General features: G+C 33.0%; 2 protein-coding genes across 4 annotated transcripts; both read right to left on the bottom strand.

Moving 5' to 3' along the window:
* Window positions 1-1,500: 1,500 nt before the first annotated feature.
* On the bottom strand, window positions 1,501-5,297 carry LOC139851389 (E3 ubiquitin-protein ligase CCNB1IP1 homolog). Of its 3 annotated transcripts, none has more exons than XM_071840418.1 (10): window positions 5,166-5,297; window positions 4,939-5,016; window positions 4,741-4,847; window positions 3,577-3,702; window positions 3,404-3,476; window positions 2,847-2,892; window positions 2,665-2,695; window positions 2,215-2,470; window positions 1,945-2,105; window positions 1,501-1,811 (listed from the first exon to the last, which is right to left on the bottom strand). In XM_071840418.1, the coding sequence occupies exons 4-10, from the start codon at window positions 3,644-3,646 to the stop codon at window positions 1,501-1,503; spliced, it is 948 nt and encodes a 315-aa protein (XP_071696519.1). In that variant the 5' UTR covers window positions 3,647-3,702; window positions 4,741-4,847; window positions 4,939-5,016; window positions 5,166-5,297. The 3 variants fall into 3 exon arrangements, with proteins under 3 accessions (XP_071696519.1, XP_071696521.1, XP_071696520.1); XM_071840420.1 differs by having other exon boundaries at window positions 1,501-1,781; XM_071840419.1 differs by having other exon boundaries at window positions 3,577-3,715; window positions 4,741-5,016.
* Window positions 5,298-9,100: 3,803 nt separating this feature from the next.
* Window positions 9,101-18,037, bottom strand: LOC139853440 (probable leucine-rich repeat receptor-like serine/threonine-protein kinase At3g14840). Its single transcript, XM_071842834.1, has 22 exons — window positions 17,952-18,037; window positions 15,099-15,170; window positions 14,926-14,997; window positions 14,745-14,816; window positions 14,580-14,651; window positions 14,423-14,494; window positions 14,272-14,343; window positions 14,119-14,190; window positions 13,975-14,043; window positions 13,679-13,750; window positions 13,512-13,577; window positions 13,340-13,396; window positions 13,212-13,247; window positions 13,076-13,119; window positions 12,379-12,743; window positions 12,102-12,294; window positions 11,840-11,981; window positions 11,259-11,388; window positions 10,965-11,175; window positions 10,489-10,726; window positions 9,910-10,060; window positions 9,101-9,815 (listed from the first exon to the last, which is right to left on the bottom strand). Exons 1-22 carry the CDS (start codon window positions 18,035-18,037, stop codon window positions 9,438-9,440), a joined length of 2,742 nt encoding a protein of 913 aa, XP_071698935.1. The 3' UTR covers window positions 9,101-9,437.
* Window positions 18,038-19,779: the final 1,742 nt, after the last annotated feature.

Genomic DNA, 19,779 nt, shown 5'->3' with positions numbered 1-19,779 from the left:
TGTACAACAAAATTCTCAACCCGTTTCATTTACTTGACCCATTTACAATCAAGTCAAATTCTCACATTTAGTTTTATGATATAAATGAAGTTTCGTCCCGTAGAGATGCTACTGTAATCAATGGTTGTAATGCTTAAATAATTCGTTTAGTTAATCGTTCAAGTAATTCAGTTTGATTTGTTGATGTTTCCACCATGATTGAATTCGATGATGACAATGAAAGCACCAAATGATATGACCTCTTTCGAGCTGGCCAATTCTTCAACAAAATTTGAGAGGTATTGATTCAAAAGTTTGTTACATCATTCTCCTTCAATCCACTACTTATCGATACTTTTGTAACAGAAAAAGACAAAACATACACATTTACTTTCTATGGGCTGCATAATAATCCCTATACCAACCCGATGGGCAAGTTTGTCTTTTAGGCTCCGTCTTAACGGACTCAACATTTTTATTATTGTTATGGATCATATCACAGGTCCTACACTATAGGGTCTTATTTCAAGTCAGTGTTAGAATCGATGATCACTAATTTATACTTGAATAACTGGAAAACCTAAACTTGAATATGGTAAAAGCTAAACAACCAAGACATAGAAACATTCATCATGGTTCAAAGCTTGGCCAACTGAGCCTCGATCAACCATACTGATCAACTGTCCAACATAGATTGCCTAACGCTTCAAATGTTGGGCACCAGAATGACCAAAGCATAAGTAGATGATTAGCTAACTTTTGACCCAGTATTTAGGTCAAGGACAATCATCAATCATAAGATGTTCTAGTCGTTTATATCTGATATTCTCGCACAAGGATATGATGAACCAATCCAGTTAAGAAATTCTGGTAAAATTCATGTTTAGATGATGTGCAGCAGTTATCACATATAAGTCGTTTAGTATATTGTCCATACCACAGCGTCTGAGATGTAAATATATACAAAGTGTATCTATTGGGGTTTACAGTCAAACTGTTCATAATCCAATACAACGAAAAATATCGAAAAGCATATCAAAAAGATAATACACGATTTAATCAAGCCATTAACTAAAAGTTAGAAGCAATCAGTAAGGTGTAATGTGATACTTTTCATCCTAGCAAGGAATGTTTAAAAGCTAGCTCTTTACTCATCAGCTACTAGCCGAATATGGCTTTCCTTTATTAACAACAGTAGGTATTAAGCAACAATCAAAATATCAGATCACCTACTTACTTTTGCATCATATTCTAGTAACAAAAGGTGCAAGTATCAGATACTGAATGAAGCAAGTGAAAGTATATTTGGTTTCAATTACACGTAAGAAGAATATGAACAGACTCGTCGATTATTGCTGGTTGCTCCTCTCTCTAATCTATAACCTGGATATGATTAAGATAAGGCAAGATATTGGCGTTAGAATGCAACAGAGAACCGAAGAGCTACAGATTATTAAGTTTTATTTGATAATTGAAACAGGAAACTTTAAGGACAATTAGTCCACGAGTTAAACATGTTACTTACGTGAATAACTGTGGGCGGTTACGAGAGACCTGAGGACGTTTCATTGGTGACAATATCAGATTTCTAAGTGTCATAGAGGGGTTGCTTGCTCCACCCCCACCACCACCACCGCCAACTCCACCGCCGCCGCCGCCGCCGAACATGGAGCGACCAATAGGTCTTCTGTTATCAACTGGAACTGCTGAATGTTTAGTGGGTGGGCTAGGAGGGATGTCGAATGGCCCAGAATTAGAACTGTTTTGTCTTGTTGTTTGTGGCCATATATCTTCTCGGGGTCCTGGAGTGGCAGGGGTCAAAACCGCCCAATCTACATCAAATAAGTCAACTAGCATTTCTTGGGGTAATACCAACATCGCAAGTCAATGAAGGTTTACATATCTAAAACTGATTAGGTGTAGTAATCTTGACATAACAATTTTAAATGAGTAAAATAAGATTACCATTCCTCATGTGATCTCTGTTATCCATCATGTTGGCTGGACTGGCAAACAAATCAGGCTCTGTCCTTGAAAAGAAGTTTGCAGGCTGAATGGCTGACCGTTTGACCGACTCATACTCACTTCTCAACTGGTCATACATCTCATCCAGTTTGCGCTTTTGCCTGTCAATGGGACGTACAAAACTTAATGATACTTCAGCAATCGAAAATCAAGTTCATTACAAATAGCTGACCTGGATTTTTCTTGGATTTTAAAAAAAAAAAAGCTGACCTGGATTTTTCAGAGAACTTTTCTTGGAGCTCTTGCTTATCTTTGGACAAGTTTTCGATTTCTTGTTCCATCATTTGGCATCTTTTGGACATTTTCTGATATGCAGTATGGATCTGCTCCATTTTTTCAGTGAACTTCTCTTGCATTGTCTCACATTTCTGCCTGCACTGAGCTACTATCCTGTTCATCTTGAACTGCATTTCTAATTCTTTTTGCCCAATGTAGAACATAACGCTTCTATATGCACTCTTCATTACTTAGTGTGTGTCAAAGAAAATATGCAAGTGGCAGATACGTAATGCACCAATAAATAACACATGTTCTGAGGTATTATTATTATTATGCATGGTATTTAAAATCAGAGATCTCAAGGGAATGAGGTTATTTGTGTGTACATGTAAAAAGATGGCTAATTTTTTTTTTAAAGAAAATATCAATTTCATAGGATACATATCTGAGGAGATATTCCAGCCATAGCCATCTGCAGTGAAGCATATAAAAGAAATTATAAAGAAAGAAGCTACTCGCTACAATAATGATTAAGCACTCAAGATAGTTCATAACAAAACTGAGGTTGTTCTGACAATATGTATAGTTTAAATCTTTACTGAGAACAAGATTCGTTTTCTTACATTTACCCATTCGTCATTTGGGTTGATATCCACAGGTTTCATGAGACTGAAAGCAGAAAAGATAACAAGTTAATAAGCAACCAAACATAAAAATGAGATAGCTACGAATTTAACGAGGCGAGTTGAATGCAGTCTAGGACATGAAGATCCAAGATCCTCTGCGAAGACAATAACTAGCAAACACCAAAAATTACAAGAACATTAAAGAGGCCTTGACTCATAAAAAAGGAGTAAAATTAGAGCTGAACAAATAAAGAAAAAAAACACAGAACATTAATTTTAAAAAGAAAAGATACTAGTTAAATACAGGATATTGCAGAGATTTGTTGATTAACAAACAAAGCCTTTAACACATATGATGCCCAAGAGAAATATTTGATCCAAATGGTTAAAGATGAATAGTGTATCTCCTATCTAAGGTCAGACCTACGTTATATTCAGATAAATAAGTTGTGCAAGTATTCATGTATTTGACTAAGATGTCAAGAAGGATCAAACTGAAGTATACAATCAGACACATAGAAATTTTATACCGCTGTATCGAAATGTACTTATACCTTTTAGAAAGAACTTGATCACAAATAGGGCAGGCGGCATCGTTGCCTAGTATCTTACTAGCATCCTCATTGCCTTTTAATGGAATTAAGGAAACTTAGTAGCACACAACATTCACTACTGAGAAATAGATCTAACTGACTACATTTTACGAAACATTTTAAACTTAGGATACATAAGAGATGGCCACATGTGGTAGATATAGCTCGTCCTTCCAGTTCCCGCCAGCATGCGTTGCATCTCATTGCTGTGTTTGCAATAATATCCTGATAAGTGGATTCACCTTAACAGTCGTTAAGACCTGTTCATATAGACTACCATTTGAATAAGTTTTGTTTGCAGTTATTATACTATGAAAGTAGAAAATCATAATGAGTAAGGACTACCAAAGACTGCAAAAAATAGCAATAAATTTAGCTAAAAGATCAACCATGATTGCCATTAACAAACGAATGACTACACTCTTTTTGTCATTCGGATATTTTCTGATGAAAGCGAAAATTTGCTTCACAAAAGTAACGGAATAACCAAATACGATATCCTCATGTTGTGGAATTATAGATAAGCTATGCAAGAGTCCAAATTTTACTGTCTATTTACAAAAGCCTGGTTAATAAGTTAGACATTTGAACAATATTATAGCATGTCTCATTGCTGCAACATTTTCAAGTGTCTAACGCCTTTGCCAAAACCAGAACTATTATATTCACACTTTTTTATAAGCATTGTCCAAATAACTAGCATGACATAGCCTTTCACATATTAAGATCATGTATCTTACATTCATTATAAGCAATCAAAAACTAAAGGATAAGTAGACATATACTAACACAAACCATAAAACTTAGATTTTGTAGGCATACCCTGCGCTAAGTAAGAAATGAAATTGAGGCTAAACTTGTTATTAAGTGAGCAGAATATCAGCACGAGTTTCAACACATTTCGCAGGAGATAGCCTTAGGTTATGAGTATCTACCACACACCTACACTTAAAAGTAGATATACTGTAATGAGTCAGGAAGCATAGCTGGAAATAGCCTTAGGTTATGAAGTTCTACTACACACTTATGCATTGTGGCTTCTTGTTGCAGAAGACTGAAAAAAGTTTTATGTTGTAATGATCATCTGTTACCACAGCAGATACCATATCTTAATTCAGCTAGAAACATAAACAATCAGCAGTTGAATATAAACTAAACAAATTCAAGATAACTGTTACAAATTTAGTACTATACTCATTTTAAAGCAATACTTGATATGATTCGTGCATACTTAACAAGGAAGGAAAAAATGCTAGATAAACTTGTGACTGATTCACTACATTCAATTTCAAATATACCTAGTGATTTCAATGCCGTCCTGAAGCAGATATGAGATCCAACACAAAGTACTAGAACGATTTACAACATGAAGATTGCAGCTTAAATGATCCGATTGTGATTAAACCTGAAAGATAATCATATAATAACATATAATTAACCTAATTGACGGATATAAAAGACGTGAACGAGAATTCGACATTTAAGGTATATACAACCTACTGATCACGTCCACGATACAACGGCTAGCTAAATAACAATTAAACTCGATTAATCGCTCAAATTGTGAAAAAAACCTGCAAAAACTTCATATCGTAACATATAACAGTACCGATTCGAAAATTAGGGTTTGAAACCTCTTTATATGGTCGATAATGAATAGACGAACTGCAATTTCAATCGATTAATTGATGTAATACATAATGAATTCAAACTAGAATCTCACTTGCTAAATAGAAGATTCGATGGTTTGCTCTTGATGTGTATCACTTGCTCGATCGGTTTTTGTGAATTTGAAAATGGCGGTAAAACGGAGCTATATAATAAGGCTAATGAACTAATGGTATATCCACAACTCACAAGACCGCGCACTCCACAATAATAATGATAATGATAATGATAATTATTATTACAGTATTTTTTGATAAATTTAATTTAATAATCATGTACATCTATATATGCATATAATACAACTATCATTTTGCACGTGATTTATCAAAATTTTGTGTCAAAATATAAAAAGTAAATTAACTTCACTTCATTTTGTTTAGGGGCGAATTTTTTAATTATCGAGTTTACATATCACAAATACATAATTTTTAATATTTAACAATAAATAAATATAATTGAAATTGATTATTTGTGTTTTAAACCCTTCAAATTGCAAAAATTAAGAAGTAGGTGGTGACCTACTTTGTGAAAACACAATTTTTTAAAACAAAATTTTGTCATTTTAATTTACTATTCTACACTGATATTAACATACCAATGGCCACTTTATTTGCAACCAAGGTTGCAAAATTCGTTATTCTGGAATTAATCGGTCAAGTCTTTAGTCTTTAGAAGGATTAATCGACAATTCAGAAATTACTCGAGGATTATTCGGATTGTACTTTATACATTTGAATTTTAAATTTCAAAAATTATATGTGTAAATATAAAAAAAAATCATAAAATAAACATAAAATTTAACATAATTGTCTAAAATGGTTAATCTTATTCAACAGCTCTAAACTTCTAGGCGTTGATAAATTTTGACTTTGACCGACTTTGATTACCAAATTCGATTTTAACTCGTCAATTAATTAAAAGGATTTTGAAAAAACGGAACGGAGTGCTCTTAAAAATGAGTAATCGGGGATTAAACGGGTTTTTTACAACATTGTTTGCAACTATAACATCCAACTGTATGTAATGTTAATATTTCAAATGTTATATAAATGGCTGTAACTTTAGTTTATTTTATAATATATGTTGAATTAAAAATATAAATTTTTTATTCGTTCTTACTGTGAAATTATGATCGACTTAAACGTGTTCTGTCATATATTATAATGTTTACATATTTTAAATTATACTTTAATGTACAATTCATGCAAAATGTATCATGAGATATCAATTTTACATATTTTATTATTTTAAAAGTATGTCCTTTTTAGTACTCTTACACGTCATATTATCAAGTACTCCGTGTATATGATTTTCTTACACACTAAAAAATTGATTAGCTGATCATTACCATATCATACAATATAATAAAATTCAAAAATTATTTATTAAAATCACGTTTTGTTGCAACTGATTATTTGAATCCAATTATCTAACACACAATCCTACAAGTAAATATACTATCTATCTATCTATCTATCTATCTATCTATATATATATATATATATATATGAAAGTATAAGAAACAGGCTTGTTCAAATTTTAAGTATTTAATCATTTATTTATATTTATATTACTAGTATTTAAATATTTATATTTATTCATTTATGTGATGCGTCTTTATGTGTGACTTATAACCGGCTCTTCCACTTGGATCGTGATTGGGATGTTGTGGTTGCTGATGGTTACATCAATGGTGGGGATGGGTATGGAATTTGACCCATGAGGATATCGGTAGTAGAAATTCAGCTTTGCTTATGGTCTGACTGTTCATTGTATGACATTACGACTTACGATCATCATGATTATTGGAGGTGGACCTTAAGTGGCGAAGGTGTATTTTCTAGTTTCGTCAACAAGGAACACTATCGACCGTCATCTATTACCTTCGTATAATACTCCTACGACGTGGAAAAGTGTATTTCGAGGTAAAATCAACATTTTCCTTTGGTGACTTAAATGGATAGGATTTCGTATAGACTCAACCTATCGAGATGTGGTTTAGAAGTTCAATCTATAAGCTGTGTGGTTTGCAATATTGTTGTCGAAAGCTCGGAACACGTATTCTTTCTTTGTATATGCGCACAAGAAGTATGGCGTGCTATTTTTATAGATTGATCATCCATTTCACGCGTTTTCTTCATGACAAGAGGTTCTTAATTGGATTCATATGTGTTTTGGTTATAATGACACGAGAAATTGGATGCTCTCAATTATTGTTGTGGCTCTTTGGATGGTCTGAGGTTTATGAAATTGTTCATTATTTAATAAAAAGTCTGTGAAAAAATGTACTATTGTTGATTCGGTTAAATTTCTCGTTTTCTTGGTTTCACTTTAGAGCTAAGATTGATGTAATTTGGAAATCTTGGCTTTTATGTTCATTTGCAATGCTTGTCTAGCTTAGGGGTGTTCATCGGTTCGGTATTTGGTTTTTCGGTTTATTCCGGTTCGGTTTTTTCGATTTTGAAACATATAAAATCAAAACCGAAAACCAAACCAAAACCAAATTTAATCAAAACCGAAAACCAAACCAAAACCAAATTTAAATATCAAAACCATAATCAAAACCGAACCGAAAATCGAAATTGATTTCGGTTTGGTTTCGGTTAAAATCGAAAATCACTAAAAATAAAAATCCTAACCAGCATAAACTTACATATAAATTAGGAATAACGGTTGTGGAATTAATTAAAGTATACATGGTATATAACATGTTTAGTGTTTGATAAAAATGTAATAGTACATCAAATATAATATAAATATATAGATAGATATTATAATTATAAATATGTTTTAATATGTTATTAATATGAATTCGGTTTTTAATTCGGTTTTCGATTAACCAAATTTAAAATTTTCAAAACCAAAAACCAAACCAAAAACCGAATTACGATTTTGGTTTCGATCAATCCGAAAACCGTTTAAAAAAATCGGTTTAATTTTTTTTTTTTTTTTTGGATTTGATTTTATATTCGGTTTAAAACCAAATGGTGCACACCCCTAGTCTAACTTCTTGGTAATGGGTCGTTTGAGTGCTTAATAAAATTCCGTCGTTTCAAAAAAAAAAAAAAAAAATTTGAAATTTGAAGTTACAAACTCATTGAAGGTATAAATTCATTTTTTTATTTTTTTTTTAAATTTGACATAATTATAACTATCTTTTTAGTTATAGAAAGAAAAGATATATAAGAAAATGGTCAAATTCCAAAGCAGTTTCTTCTGTCGGACTTGACTAGCTAAGACTATCAACTACACAGCGTAAACAAAATGACATTGAGAGGATTAACGTCTCTAAAGGGCGTCAAAAGTGACGAATTTATGGTGTTAGGCAATATGGGGTCAACGTGTCCTTGCCGATCAACACGTCTGAAGTTATAAATGTGACGGAAAAAAAGATTTTTGACACTCAATACACCTCAATTCTATATTATTATTTTATTTTGTTTTCATCCAACTCAATCATATTTTATCACATAACCAAACCTTCATATACAAATTTAACCCCGAATTTTACTCTCGCCATCACAACACATAAGAAATTGACCCTGTCACGTCAGTGTCACAAATCCCAAAACCTTTCAAAAACCTCAAATTACACGTCATTGTAATATTATCTAAAATATATTGAGAGAATATACATGATTGTATCCTCTTTTCATGAATAATGATGTGTTTTTTGTGTGTACTTGATGAAACTTAGAAGACAAGTCCATTTATAAATTGGTTTATCAATCTAGGTTTTGTTCACCAGCCGGCTCGTGCATCTGTTGAGTCCAATTTGAGGTCATTTTAACAAAGGTGAAAAATCGTAGACGAAGATGCGAATTCCGAGAAAGAAAACCGCAAGCATCACAACAAGAAGGGAAATCCGACAAACTTGTGATGTGAAAACCAACAACAAACAAAAGCAACTGCCAACTCAATCAAAACCAAACTAACATCTATTGAACAACAACATTGTATACAAAATTGTGAAAGAACATACTTGCTGTCACCACCAGTTGGAACTTAAAACCACCTTTAAAACAACCACTGATTAAACCATAATTTGTCAGCAAACAATGAAACAACCAAGTACAGAACCTGATCCATGGTACTGAAAGACATGCCGTCATTTCCGGCCAAGTCAAGAAATCCGGCAAACTTTTCCGGCCAAGTTATGAAATTCCGGCAACAAAAAGAAAACTTATGATACAACAAAAAGAAATGAATCACACTTGTACAAAATACTTTATACAGTAATGATAAATGAGCACAAGAAATTTAGCATACTTGTGATACAACCATATACATATACAAGGACCAACACTCTTAAGAAAACTTTCTCGAATCATTCATTGTCTCGCTTATGCAGATACTCGCTGAAACGATCAACTGGGTATAAATCACCAGCAGACACCGTTGAATCAGTGTTTGGAAACGACATCTCAATTTCACTCTCGTTCGCAATTTTATCAAGTTGCTTCTTCATTTTCTTGTCATCCTTTTCGGTCACTGAGACGCTTTGTTCAGCAACAAACGCTTGAGGAACGATTCTTCCTTCAAGCATGCTAACAACTGACGACATTGCTGGCCTATCGGTTGGAGTGATTGTAGTGCATACTAAAGCCAGATTTATAACAACCATCACTTCTTGGACGTCGTATTTTGAATCTAATCTCGGGTCAACTAGATCCATCAATTTATCCGTACTTTTCAAAGCAACAGCCTAAAAATAAAGTGACAAATGGCATATAAAATAGGATTAAAGACGCATAATGAAATTTGTGGAGTTAAAAGATGGTTCATATAATTGTTATTACCCGATCAAGAAGAATAAAATGGTTCTGCTTTGTCCTGTCTACAGTGTTAGCCATCCCACTCACGATCTCTAAGAGGACGATTCCATAGCTATAGACATCTGCTTTATCGGTTAGGTAACCACGCAGAGCGTATTCAGGAGCCATATATCCACTGAAAATATACAAAAAACATAAACCTTCAAGGTTGATCATTGCAACAGGGGTTTTATATCGGAGGAGGGAAATTCGATCCATTACTTATCAACGGGTTGATTTAGGATTTTTGGTGATTTTTAACCTCTAAACGGGGTCAAATAACAGTTAAAAAAGAACCACAAATGGTTCCCCGCCCAACCGTTTAAATCATGTTATATTTGAATTAACATTAAACTTTTTGTAAAGGAAAAATCAAGACTTGGCGATAAAAGTTTTGGGGAGTTCAACCCAAGTCAATTTGACCAGAAAAAAGTAATTATTTTGAACCGCTAATCAAGCTGGCCAAATTTGTCACCTCTAATTTTGAGTTTTGACATACTGATTAAACTAGCAAAACGATAAACAGGTATAAAAATAGTAGATTGAGAACATTAAATGACTCACTAAGTTCCAGCAATACGAGTGCTTATATGGGTGTTGTCTTCTTCATCAAGCTTAGCCAAACCAAAATCAGAAATTTTAGCGTCTAGATTCTTATCAAGCAAGACATTAGTGGCTTTGATGTCTCTGTGCACAATCTTTAATCTTGATTCTTCATGAAGAAAAGCCAATCCCCGTGCTATACCTATGCAAATCCTATATCTTGTAGGCCAATCAAGTTCTATCTGCCATTCTTCAGGCCCTTCGAAATCCACAAAGTCAGAAATAAATGAGCAAAACTTATAAATAAAAACTAATCCCAAGCGGCCTTATACTGATCTTTAGTAATTTTATATCCTACTTAGAGAATACTTAGTCCCTTAAATAGAGAGAGTAGTTTTGACACATTTACTAATGCGGTTGATTTGCAATTCGGTTAATCTCTGACCAAAAGATGGACCTAAATCATGATATATAGTGAACGAAAGCATAACGTTTACCAAATAAAGCACGGGCAAGACTGTTATTTTCCATGTATTCATACGCAAGCAATAACTGGTTTCCTTCGATACAACATCCATGCAGCTTCACAAGATGCGGATGTTGCAAAGCAGAAATCATGCCTAACTCGTTCAAGAATTCCCTATTTCCTTGCCTTGATTTAGACGAAAGCTGTTTTACAGCTATTAACATGCCATCCGGTAATACTCCCTTCATTAAAAACAATAATGTTGGTTTCTGATATAGTATTACTATGCTCACTAATGTCCCGTAGCTAAAAAATACCAGATTACCTTGTAAACAGAGCCAAAACCACCTTCGCCGATCTTATTAGCAGCATCGAAATTTTTTGTCGCGGCTTTTATTTGCCTCAACGTAAACGAACCGGTAACACCTTGAATATAATTGAAACGGGTAAAATAGCTTGAAGAGAACTAGTTTAACCGATTACGGTTGAAGTGTCAATGAGTCATCTCAAATAAGTAAAATAAAAGATATCAGCTAAAAAAAGGGAAGAAGTCAAATGAAGTGAAAATCATTGTCTCATTGACAGTCTATTTTTTAATGCATACAACCTCCTAAGTCGTTTTCTTCATAAAATTATCATTATAAAATTAACTTCTGTACGTATTTTTTTCTATACCTAAAACATTAGTTATTGAAACTTATTTGTATGGATTAAAAGTGTTTGTGGGTCAACATTCAATTTACTCAAATAAGATCACTTATTTTGACCCAACCCAACCCATTTAGACCAGACTCGTTCATCCCGTCTAACACATCTGACCCGTTTGACCCATGACCAGTCTCAACCCAACCCAACACGTCCATCTTGCCACCTCTTGAGTAGCATCTTGGTACGTAAATACCTAGCTCGTTAGTAGCTCGGCGTCGTAAATAACCGAACCACCAAAGACCTCCTAGAAGTAAAACAATCAAACAAACGACCCCAATCACAATTCCAGCCACAGTCCCGGCTGAGACACCATTTCCATCTTTTTGTGTAACCGGAAAATCTAAAAAATCCAAATAAAAAAAGCAGAAAAGCAACAGTTTCATAAGGACAGTCATATAACTAAAACAAACCATAATATAGTAGAGTTTATGCAAAACATGTATAGGAAGTTATAGCTTACTTGGATCCACAGAAATAGCTGAAATAAGAGGACCATATACACCTCGAGATGGAATATTGATCGTTCCTTTTCCAGCCCAACGTAGTTGAATTTCCAAACTATTTGTAACATTTACCGTATAAGTTGTCACAATCGCTTTCCTGGGCCCACCTGCCCTATTACTGATATCAAAATCCTTCTCCACCAGTATACCCTATCACATCACAATATTCCCAATTCAGAAACATCAGTACTTAATTTACATTTTACATCTAAACATAGTATTTAACTTAATTACCTGAATGTAGATATCAAATAAACGCCTACCGAGGCTGCTATACATATTATCATCAGTGAAAACGAGCTCCGCAAAGTGAAGGCTTACATTGTAGCTTCCATTAATCAAACAGAAACCGTAATATGTCAAAGATATGGCTGACGATCGTGCACTCATGTACAACCCAGAGTCGTTCGAAGAATTACTTATGATAATATAAGTGTCTTCTTGATTGTCATCCAAAAAGTGACCCGTATTGCTGAATCCCCATCGATTTTCAGACGACGAGAAATGTGAAGGACCGCCCGTGTCCAAATCACCTTCATATGCGTTTTTACCAACCGATAATCCCTTTCCTCCGCAGTTTATATATAAGGATGAATAATCTAGCCCAAAAATTAGTGTCATGAAAATCTCAAAACAAAAAAAAACTGAATTTAGCAAAATTTTGTGATATAGTAAAAGTCTTTTTTTAGCCGGAGGTCCTCACGGAAGCAATCTCTCTACCCTGGAGTAGAGAGGGGGATGAATTTCCTTTCCCGTGGGTGGAGAATTCTCTCGACTCGTGGTAACAGAAACGACTTCTCTTCTAGTTTAGGGTAGAGGAAGGATTGTCTACATCTTACCTCCCCCATACCTCGCAGGCGCGGGATTGGGTATTGTTGTTGTTGTTGTTGGTGTAAAAGATTTTGTGATATAAGAGATAATATGCACTTACCGGTTGGACAAACATTAATCGCCAAACACGAGACAATTTTTTTACTGGTAACAGTAGGAAAAATGAAAGTGTGTCATAAAGAAATTAATACAGTCACATCTTTTTGGATTAAAGAGTTAATGGAAGAGAAACTTACGAAGTGTTATCTGTTGAAAAGGAATCAAACAAGTTTCTACACGAAAGCACATGAATTTATGAATTTAGCTCGGAAGAAAAAGATAAAACTTTAAAAATAGTACTTTGAGAAGGTGGGGTTAATCTTACGTCCCTCGCATCTGACACCTTGAGCCATCAAATGTAAAATTGTTATATGACAGATCACTGCAGGAAAATTCACAACATCAATCGTTATTATATTATACAATTATAAAACGTTTATATGAAAAGCATCTTGATATTTTACTTGTAAGAGATTTACAGTAGATAAACAACTTACATGATTTTTCCTCCCGTGAGCATCCAATTAGGCACCGTTCCAGATAGCATATTTCCGGTAAGATAGCTAAGAAATTTAAAACATACATTAGTGTATATAATATAATAATATATTAATATTAATATAGTATGTGGGATAGTGCTAATACATTAAAATCAGATGCTTACATGTAGTCGGTTTCCTCTAGATCCGTGAACCCGCTAGGAATGGTACCATTAAACTTGTTAAAGCTGAAGTCTCTGAAAGCGTAAGATATGAGTTGGTCAAAATCGGGTAATATTACAATAAATAGAACTAACGAAATGAATATACTGATTAGTAGTTATGCATCAAACAATTAGCGTTAGTATATGATACACACAAAATCACATTGAAACACAAAGATGACAGAAAACCAAATGATGGTCCAAACACAAGACTTTAAGAAATGTAACAAATTGAGGAAAAGGTGAAAAGTACTAACAAGACTTTAAGAGCACTTGAAGCAAGAGAATTTGGTAATGGGCCGATCAGATTGCAACTCCTCAAGATTCTGAAAGATTGAGTTTAAAATTAGTTGAAAAAAGAAAATAGTAATGGTCTATTGAATACAAGGTTTTAAGCTCACAAATTCTTGAAAGTCGTTGCATTACTAAAAGGTGGACAAAGTGCATCTGGTCCTCCCAAGTCGCTAATTCGCCTGCATTTTTTGATTAGGTCACAAAAATACTTTTGATCAAGAGAACAATATTAAATTAGATGATATGAATAATTTACTGACAAGTCTGACAAATGTGACAAAAGAGTAATGCTAGAAGGTATCGGCCCTTCCATTCCACTAGCCTGAATCCTTCTACAAATTCGAAACCCCGATTAAATCTGAACTTAAATACATCCAAAGAAAAAAACAAAACAGTAAGTGAACGTCTCACAAGTTTTTGAGATTTGTCCATTTCCCTATGAAATCAGGGATCTTTCCAGAAAAATTATTAGCACCAATCCGACTGTAAAGAGAATAATATATACATACAGTTGTCAATTATGTATACCCTTAGAATAAAATTCAGCTAGTTGATGAATAGGACTCACAATTCCGTAATATTTTTAAAATTAGCGAACGATGAAGGCAACTCCCCGGTGAAAAAGTTAGAGTTCAGAAACCTACAATAAATGATGAAACAGTTGAACACAAAGTGAATAGAATAATAATGAGATAAAAAGAATGTGTTAATTACAAAGTTCATGAAGTCTTACAATCTTTGAATGCTTGAAAGATTCCCCAGTTCGTCGGGAATTATTCCAGACATCAAATTGTCTTCTACGGTTCTATGTTTAATTACAATAACATTGAAACCATAAACAACAAAATGGAGGTTACAGAAGTTAACATGATTATAATAAAAGAACAAACGATAGCATATGTATAGACATTTACAATGTTGTCAATGTGGATATGTTTCCAAGTTCCTTTGGGATTGATCCATTTAAACGATTCGCTATAAGAGAACTGTAAATGAAAAACAATGAGCTATTTGCAGTCATCCTGATACTGTTATACGATACAAAACTCGAGTGTATGTTAAATAACATGAGTAGAGAAAGATGTACATGTTTAAAAGTTGCCCCATAGATCCCCATTCTGGAGGAATTGTACCGCTTAGATAGTTGCGACTTAAGTCTCTGTAAGTATAGATACATGTAAACATTAGAAGTCATACCAGTATAGCTTAATCACGAAAAACAGCAATAGAAACTAATCATTGCAATTTCAATTTCAATTCAATTCAATATATAAAATGCACAACAAATTAGTCTATATTCACATATCCTGAAACCCTAATTTGGATACTTTAAAAGCGCCGGCTTCGATTCTGTTTCTTTGATCTTTCCCCTCCCAAAATAAGTAGAAAGTAAAGTATAAAATACTGTTATGTGCCCTACTGATGCAACTAAGACGAATCACTATCTGCTATTGATTTCCCCTTTTCAATTTTCGCTTCGTATTAGAAGTATTTTAAATTTGTTTACGAAAAATACCAAACTTTTATGAAATATATATACGAGTAACATGATTGGATGATCAAAATCAAATACAGTAATTTTTTTTTTTTTCCTTTGACTTCATTCTATATATATATATATATATATATATATATATATATATACCCGGGGTTTACCAACTAGAGGGGAGCCATTATGGCTCGTCGCTAGAGGGTTCCTCGTAAAAAAAAATATATATATATATATATATATATATATATATATATATATATATATATATATATATATATATTTATTTATTTATAAAATATTACTGTATGAAACTTAACATTGCTCTTAATGAAAGTATTTATCATTCTACTCATTTTACTCATAACAAGTTTACACATGAAAAAAAAAAAAAAATGTTTACACATGAAAAAACTAGAAAAATCTAAGTTGGATTATTATAATTTATCAAGCCCAATAAATATGTTATTATTACTCCAATTACTATTTTATTATTTATATTAGTATTACTATTACTATTACTATTACTATTACTATTACTATTACTATTACTAATATACCTAATAGACAAAACTAGTTGTGGAGCTCTCGCTTCGCGCCGAGGGCTCCGTTTTGAATGCGAGTTAAAAATAAAAAAGTCTTGATCTATTTTGTAAAAAAGATTTTTTTTTCGACATCTAACATTGAAGGGTTGTTCCTTTTGTGAAAGTTGCTTCTTTTAGCGTTAAAGTTAGTTGATCTATTTTGTGAAAAAGAATGTTTTTCGACATCTTTTGGTAGCATTGAAGGGTTGTTTCTTTTAAGAAAGTTGCTTCTTTTATCGTTGGAGACAAAAAAAAATGTAGCACATTAGTGGCCTATGTGGGTCCTACTCTTTGAGCTCAGTGTACAAGTCGGTAAAGCGTGGTGAGTGTTATTATTAAGTATTTTTGGTGTTAGTGATGGGATAAATAATAATTTAGAATATAGATATAAAGTGGGGGGTTCGATTTGTATTTTAATGGAAGTTAGGTAGGGGGTTAGGTATAAAGTGGGGGGTTCGATTTGTATTTTAATGAAAGTTATGGGGTTATGTTTGTGAAAATTGAAAAACTAAATAGTACTATTCATAACAAATAAGACAAATTTTGTCTATGAGTTATATTGGTAAATTTGTCTTATTAGTTATGAATAGTACTATTTAATATTTCATTTTTCACACATCCAACTCCCTAACTTTCATTAAAATACAAATCGAACCCCCCATTTTATAGTACTATTTAATATTTCATTTTTCACACACCCAACCCCCTAACTTTCATTAAAATACAAATCGAACCCCCCATTTTATACCTGTATTCTAAAATATTATTTATCCCATCACTAACACTAAAAATATTGAATAATAACACTCACCACGCTACTACTGTGCTACTTTTTTTTTTGTCTCAAACGATAAAAAAACAATTTTCATAAAAGGAACAACCCTTCAATGATACCAAAAGATGTCGAAAAATATTCTTTTTTATAAAATAGATCAACTAACTTTAAAAAAAAAAAAAAACCCGAACGCTAAAAGAAGCAACTTTCACAAAAAAACAACCCTTCAATGTTAGATGTCGAATTTTTTTTTTTTTTTTTAGAAAATAGATCAACACTTTTTTTTTTAACTCGCATTAAAAACGGAGCCCCCGGCGCGAAGCGAGAGCTCTACAACTAGTTTATATCATTAAGGAAAAATATATGCATTTTGATAAAAAGTGCCTTTTAATTTCTTTGGAAGACCAAAATATACTCCGTATTAAATAGACTCCCTACGAAAAAACTATGAGAGTATTATAAGACCACCCCTTATGGTTCATTACCCGTTCATTACCCGTCATTACCCGTAACTAACCATAGGTACGGGCTCATTACCCGCTTTAGTTACCCGCATCCACCATCAATTTAACGGAAGTTTTAAGTTTAGTTATAGGAATTGTGGGTCCAGTAGCTTTTTATTGTTAGACTTGATGCTTTATTGCTTGTACGTTGTATATTAAGAGGAGTATTGTTTTAGCCATTATAGGGAGTGTTTAATTATGAGTTAGTTATAGGATATTGGTGTTGATGTGGCGCTGATGTGGAAGATTAAGAGGATGAATAGTTTAGTTACGATCGGGAGTGGCCTAAAGGGTAGTTAAGCTAAAAGTTCCAATTATATTATATTATAATTAATAATTATATTATATTATATTATATTATATTATATTATATTATATTATATTATAATTATTATATTATATTATTATAATTATTATATTATATATTATATTATAATTATTATAATTATAATTATAACTACATACTATTAGACAAATCTCCGGAATAGTAACCGAATACTACCCTTACGCTTCAACACCTTGTACTTTGTGCTAAAAAAAGTTTACGCTTCACCACCTTGTACTCTGTGCTAAAAAAAGTTGCACTTACAAGGACCCTTCCTGTACTACAATAACTTTTTCCCTTTTTCCCCTCTTTTTATCCTTTCTTTGATTTCCACCTTCCTTTCCCTGCATCTTTTTCTAAAGGCCCGAACAAAAACGCTCTCTCGATTCTTCTAACTTATATACTACTCCGTATTAGACAAAGTTTTAGAATAGTAAGGGAATACTAGCCCATTAAGCTTCAATAACTTGTACTTTGTGCAAAAAAGGTTGCACCCACAAGGACCCTCCATGTGCTACATTAACTTTTTCCTTTTTTTTCCCTAATTTTTTTTTTCCTTTCTTTGATTTCCACCTTCCTTTCCCAGCATCTTTTTCTTAAGGCCCGAACAAAAACATTCTCTCATTCTTGTAACTTATTTTTTTCCCACAAAAACCGTTATCTATATGTCTTTGTTTTTTTCTATTTTACCCTTGCACAACGACATGTTTCCTGTTATCCAAAAAGATTTTGCAAAACAGCGCAGCAACGCGCGCTTCCATCCGCTAGTTTTAAACTAAATCACCCCAAAATTCAAGCAAAAAGTATAATCTAACGGAATTAAAGAAAATACACTTTTCCGTGGACTCATCATTGAAAAGCATGCAATTTCGATACGGATAAATCACCCATAGTGCCTTTTAATGCTCTACACATTCAAATTACATAATTAAGAAGTCATTACCCACAATTTTATTTTCTCATACAAACGAGTATATGATACATGCAATATTTATGATGAAAATTGAGGAGAAATATCAATTGTGATGAAATGAGAAATATCACATTTGTGATTAAACGGGGTTTTTTTTCCTTCTTAAAGATGGAAAAGAGGGCCAATGGAAATTAATAAAAAGGACGGAAATAAGTGGGTGTCGTTTTGAGGTTTTCACCCTTTCATTTTTTCGTATCAATGATCATACATACTCAATAGCATACTATTGTTATCATCAAAATCACAAATGTTTCATCAATATGAATCCATTGATACAGAAATTCACTAGACATAATAAAAGAATTGGACTTTCATTTTATAAGAAACCAGATAGCTTAAATGGTTGTTTTAGTTTACTTTTGTCTTTTTATTAATAGTATGAACTGTCATGATACCATCAAAGACTTATTGAAAGTTTGACCATTCACATGTGTACAAGATCATGCATGTAAGAAGCACTTATCAGCAATTTAACATAGATTAGGGAAAGAAAAATAGTAATTACATGCTAACGACATGGCATATCGTGTTGTTTTGATCGCAGCTGCAAGTAACGTTATTCTCATACTGTTGAACACTAGGACTGCTCCAATCGACACACGGATCCTTTGTGAAATCCCAGTCTTTACCCAACGTCTTTCCAATCGCTCTCAACGCATCAACTATCAAAAAAGTTTAATTATTAATTATCAGCTCAAATAACATGTACCAAAAACTCGAGTTCATAATCAGTTGCAAACATATTATGGTAGCGCGTAAACCTTCATCTGTTGGAAGAAGAGTTGTGTTGATGGATGCAAAACCAGAAGATAGCAATAATGCAACCCATAGAATTTTGAGCAACATGTTGCTTGTATCAATTTGTCAACATTTTGGGCCGGGATCAAATGTGTTCTAATAGCCTAATGATTAAATATAAAAATATGAAAAGTCAATGGCTACTGGAATACATAAATGTTGTAGACCAGAGACTTGGTATTACATACTTAAATATTAACAAATTGTGCTTTATGTACTATGGTTATATTATGGTTATAATTAATTAATGAGAGCGATAAGGTGGGGAAGGTCTTGATATTTTTATGAAAGTTTGGTTCGAATCTCACTAGGTAAACTGTT

The sequence above is a fragment of the Rutidosis leptorrhynchoides genome, chromosome 6 (genome assembly GCF_046630445.1).
Source record: "Rutidosis leptorrhynchoides isolate AG116_Rl617_1_P2 chromosome 6, CSIRO_AGI_Rlap_v1, whole genome shotgun sequence".
Lineage (NCBI taxonomy): Eukaryota > Viridiplantae > Streptophyta > Magnoliopsida > Asterales > Asteraceae > Rutidosis > Rutidosis leptorrhynchoides.
This window is presented reverse-complemented; position numbering and strand designations above follow the sequence as displayed.

Excerpts from the sequence above, each read along its gene's own strand:
- LOC139851389 (XM_071840419.1), bottom strand. The coding sequence starts at position 3,646 with ATGAGATGCAACGCATGCTGGCGGGAACTGGAAGGACGAGCTATATCT. Across the intron at positions 2,106-2,214 it reads AAGTTCTCTGAAAAATCCAG|GCAAAAGCGCAAACTGGATG; the intron begins GTCAGCTTTTTT and ends TCCCATTGACAG. Across the intron at positions 1,812-1,944 it reads CAGAGATCACATGAGGAATG|ATTGGGCGGTTTTGACCCCT; the intron begins GTAATCTTATTT and ends TATTTGATGTAG.
- LOC139853440 (XM_071842834.1), bottom strand. The coding sequence starts at position 18,037 with ATGCAGGGAAAGGAAGGTGGAAATCAAAGAAAGGATAAAAAGAGGGGA. Across the intron at positions 14,495-14,579 it reads TTTAAAAATATTACGGAATT|TCGGATTGGTGCTAATAATT; the intron begins GTGAGTCCTATT and ends TTCTCTTTACAG. Across the intron at positions 14,044-14,118 it reads GCAACGACTTTCAAGAATTT|AATCTTGAGGAGTTGCAATC; the intron begins GTGAGCTTAAAA and ends TCAATCTTTCAG.